Below are 4,643 nucleotides of genomic sequence, written 5' to 3'. Positions count from 1 at the left end.
ATTTGTCTATATCCTCATAAGATTGTCAATCTGGAAGGAAAAGATAAGTCTACTTCTTAAGATATAAAATAAAAATCATTTTCAGCTATTGGGTCATCAAGATCTACGGTTGATTCGTAAGCCTGTTGGGTGGATTTATGGTCCTGAGTTCGAATCTAAAAGGTAGCAAAAATTTATTTTTCACAATTCATACCTTTATACAACAAATCCATACACGTTCTACATAAAATTCATACATTGAAAATTGCTTTTATTTCTTATTTTAAGATGTGTTCTCACGGTAGCCCACCCCTATATATATATATATATATATGTGTGTGTCGTCAGCTTTTCCTTTCTGGAATTTAGAAATCTAGTACTCCACCAATTTACATTTGTGGCTTTTGGAATTAGATTTCACTGCGAAGAAAATCCCATTTTGTTTTTAGTTTCCTCGTACAAAATATGTAAGGACGATTTTCCGCCAAAATAATATATGCTAGTATTTTTTTTTTTTCAGTTGATTCTTCATGTAACCTGAAAGGTAACATATTATCTGTCAACAGAAAACGAGAAAAAAATTCGACTCGTAAACAATTTTCATTGAAGTAGATATGAGGATATGAAAGTGATATGACTCAAACTTGTGAAAAACGTTGCATTCGACAATTTTTTTTTTTTGAGAGGTTGCAATCAACAAATTAATATAGCTAGTTTCTCAGATATATAATTATAAGATGCACGATTAGACGAGGGACTAAATTGAAAATTTTAACTGATGACAGAAACAATTAAAGTTATAAATTCAGTAAGCCTTGAAAATTAACTCGAAAAATGGTATAATAGATTAAATTTACTAAAAACAAGTGGCTTATATTATATACAGCCTTTGTTGCCGTGAAAAGTCGCCATTGAAAACAGTCTCTGTGTGGAAATCAAGGGTTTTTTTACGTCCATCAGCTATTAAAGTTCTTAAAGGTCATTAATTAATTCTAAGTAACACTCCATTAATTTGTCGATATATGAATATCAAATGTAACCATCAATTAACAAAAATAATTAAGCTATATATATTTGTTGTTTAAATTTCAGACACCAAAAAATTGGCAGAGCTTTCTATTTCTAATAGCTAGATATAATAGATATCATTTTAAACTCAATTGATGAAGTCGTACTTATTTTATCTCGATCTTTCTAAGTTCGACACATTTAATAAACCGAGAATAAGTAAAATATAGCTTCGAAATAACATAAGAGGCAATTCAATCGAACTGAGAAGTCACTACTCACATGCACTCTAATTAAATTATATTTAAGAATGTGGTTGGCACGTAATTTCGTTTTTCTTCTATGTTTAATTCCTTTTTGTTTTTTTGTGGGGTGGGGGTGGGGCTACCACATAAGCTATTTCTTTAACCCCATCAATTAATAATTGAACCAATAATGTGTTTCAAAATTTTCCAAACAGATGAAGCTGACGAAAGCCTTTTTTACGACTTTCAAAACCGTGTCTTCCACTCCATGCAATCAATTGGTTGTTGGGCTTCTGCATATGCAATGCTATTCGGATCAACAGTGCTAGGCGAGAACATGAATCTATTTAATATGCACAAAAAAAAAATAACGGTTGTAAGTTCCTATAAACTTAAAAAAAAAAAAAAAAAGAGAGTGATTAGTTGGAATTTAGTTTCATGCTTTGTGCAATAACCCCAACGAAATCATCCTCAGTTCTTCACTGCTGTCTTCTTTTGACTTTCCCTTTTGTTTTCGGGTATCTAAGATCGACCCTCACGGGCCCCAGCTAAAATTTGTGAAATAAATAGGAAAGGGGAATTGAATGATACTACAAAAAATTGTACAATCAGATAAGATTGGGGGTTTTTCAAGATAGTATATGGAGTATAATGTTATCGTCCTTGAATTAATTATGGTAATTGATAGCTAGGAGCATGGAATATCAATATTCATCAAATGAAATGATTTATTAGCGACTGTTTAGTTAAATTTTCAATTTTTATTACTTATAAATTCTCAATAGATTTTCTCTCTCTCCATCTCTCTCTGATGCGGATCAGAGTAGAGATCCAGTGCATGTTCCCGTTGGTTCGGTGACACGAGCTAGAGCCAAGAAGTTCAAGGAAAGCTTAATGATCTTGGTTGAGGAGATCTGGAAACAAGAGTTGAGAAAGCCGATCGGAGATAATGGAGTTAGCGAGCAGAGTTCAAGTGTGATGAATCTTATTACGTATAGAGCAGAGCAGAATGGAATGCCAGAGCAGAGCAGAGCTGCCAGAGCAGAGCAAACGGTCCAGAGCAGAGCGAACTTACAGAGCAGAGCGGACTTACAGAGCAGAGCGTACTTCCAGAGCAGAGCAGAGCTAAGTTTCAGAGCTGACTAAAGTCCAGAGCTGGCGTCCCAGAACAGAGTTGGCGTTCTCGCCAGAGTTGTCTAAGCTTGCTGAACAAGTTTTCTTTTGTTTCCTTGTTTTTTACGTTGTTTCCTTCATTAGATTAGGGTTTAGTTTTGCCTATATATATGGCTGCATGTGAACGAAAAACATACCTTATTTCTTATATAAAATTTGTGAGTTTATTTTCTCTTGAGAACTTCAAGTTCTTCTTAATTTTGCCAAAGACAAATTTAATTTATCGGCGTAACAGCGAGTTCAACCAACCCTCGTCGGGTGTCATTCATCGTCCCCGAGTTGCTGCGTCAATCACACATTGGGGTTTAGAGATCCGTTCTCCTAGATCATTTCGTGGATTAGATTCAGAGGTTGTGGGATATTCCATCTTTTATCGTTCCTTTAATTTGTTTACTAAGTCTTCCGCATAGCGTGTTGTTTGAACGGACCGGCAAGATTCAGATCCTTACCGGCGAGGTTCATATCACTCTCTTTCTCTCTCTCTCTCTCTCAATATATATATATATATATATATATATATATATATATATATATAAGATAGCATTTTCAGTATAATCAATATTGAGTTATACTGAGAATGATATCTTTCGTGACAAATAAGAATGATTGCATAAGCCTGTATATAGTGCTGTATAATATCTGGTTTCGAATCTTGGAGAGAGTGAAAATTTTATCTAATTAATTGATTTTCGTTATGCAGTCATTAATTACAAGCAGCTTATGCAAATTCCATTGAACCTTCTCCTATATATATATATAGGGGTGGGTTCCAGTGAGATTGCTAATTTTTGTGAGATTGTGAGACTAATGAATAAGGCAATATATAATGTTGAATAAAGCAGTATATAGTGTTGAATAACGATATTCAAAAAATTAATAAAATTTTCGCTCCCTCCAGAATTTGAACCTAGGTAAAAAAAAATTCCCCCTTCTGATAAATATCAGCCATAGTATACAATAAATCAACACTTACAAATCAATTTAAGATCTCACCACATATAAAGGATCTCATTGGAACGCTTCCTCTCTCTCTCTCTCTATATATATATATATATATATATATATATATATATATATATATATATATTGAATTAATTGGTTAATCTATTCATTCTCACTTAGTAAAAGAAAATATAGTACATATGAAAATAAAAAATATTAGAAACATTTATTTGTTATAAATGTACTAATATATCCTTAATAAATATTAAAAAAAATTAAAAAACTAAAAAAATACCCGTTGTTGGTCTAGGGACGAGTATGTACGGGGGACTAGTTTGCAGCTTTTCACTGGTTTATCATTTTCTCAAAGTATTGAACAACTTACTAATAATCATGAGTCAGTAAGTGAAGGAAACAGTCTATTGATAGAAGGCAAACTTATTGATACATCAAACAAGTTGATAGTATTCAGCTTAGACGAGCACATGTTTTTGTTCAATTGATCAAGCTAAATGCGGTGGATTACGAGACTCGCTTTGTAGAAAATCTTTTTCAATCTATTCTCAGATCAATAACATAAGTCAATTTGATATGATTTTGATAAACAGTTTGTGATGCAAGGGATCAACTTGTTAAAAGGTTTTGCAAGTTGGCTAAGACTAAATCCCAAGTACATATTGTAAATCACAATCTGTTTTCTTTTCCCTAAGTCTTGACTTACTTAAATCACAGTTAGTTAGGCATGATGAGGAATCAGGCAGCAAGACAAGAAAAGAAAATATAAGTATAGGACACAAATATTTTTATGTGGTTCGCAACAACTCCTCCTACATCCACGACCTTGAGTCCACAGGGTAATCTATTACTCTTAACTTGAAAATTTTTGTGGTTGCGATTCCGTTACTTAGCAATTTACACGGTTGTTCAGTTCCGTCCTTAGCAATTTCCACGATTGCAATTTCATTAGCAATTTATGCGGTTGCGATCTTGTTGCTTTATTAACTTTCAGACTTCTCACTCGAAGCTGACTTGTTGGCTTCTCCTAACTTCTTCACTTTATCATTACAACATTGTGAGAGGTTTCGGGAAAGAGGGGAGGGGGGAGAGGAATTCACACTGTTACAATGAAGAATATAGTCTAATCTTTAGTGTGTTCAATGTTAGGCTTATGATGTTTACATTTAATGCATAGTCTAGGAACTATAAATGTATTCACAAGTTATTCACTTGGAATTTATAATGAAGATCTAGTTTCTATCATGACAATTTGCTGGTTTCTAACGATGTATCATGAAC

At 33.2% G+C, this 4,643-nt stretch overlaps 1 protein-coding gene across 1 annotated transcript; it reads left to right on the top strand.

Annotated features, from left to right (window-relative positions):
* The first annotated feature begins 1,722 nt into the window (after positions 1-1,722).
* LOC130996890 (uncharacterized) lies at positions 1,723-2,560 on the top strand. Its single transcript, XM_057922170.1, has 2 exons — positions 1,723-1,909; positions 2,055-2,560. The coding sequence occupies exons 1-2, from the start codon at positions 1,874-1,876 to the stop codon at positions 2,376-2,378; spliced, it is 360 nt and encodes a 119-aa protein (XP_057778153.1). The 5' UTR covers positions 1,723-1,873; the 3' UTR covers positions 2,379-2,560.
* The last annotated feature ends 2,083 nt before the right edge of the window (positions 2,561-4,643 follow it).

The sequence above is a fragment of the Salvia miltiorrhiza genome, chromosome 8 (genome assembly GCF_028751815.1).
Source record: "Salvia miltiorrhiza cultivar Shanhuang (shh) chromosome 8, IMPLAD_Smil_shh, whole genome shotgun sequence".
Taxonomy (NCBI): domain Eukaryota; kingdom Viridiplantae; phylum Streptophyta; class Magnoliopsida; order Lamiales; family Lamiaceae; genus Salvia; species Salvia miltiorrhiza.
Note: the sequence above shows the minus strand (reverse complement) of the source record. Positions and strands in the feature narration are given on the sequence as shown.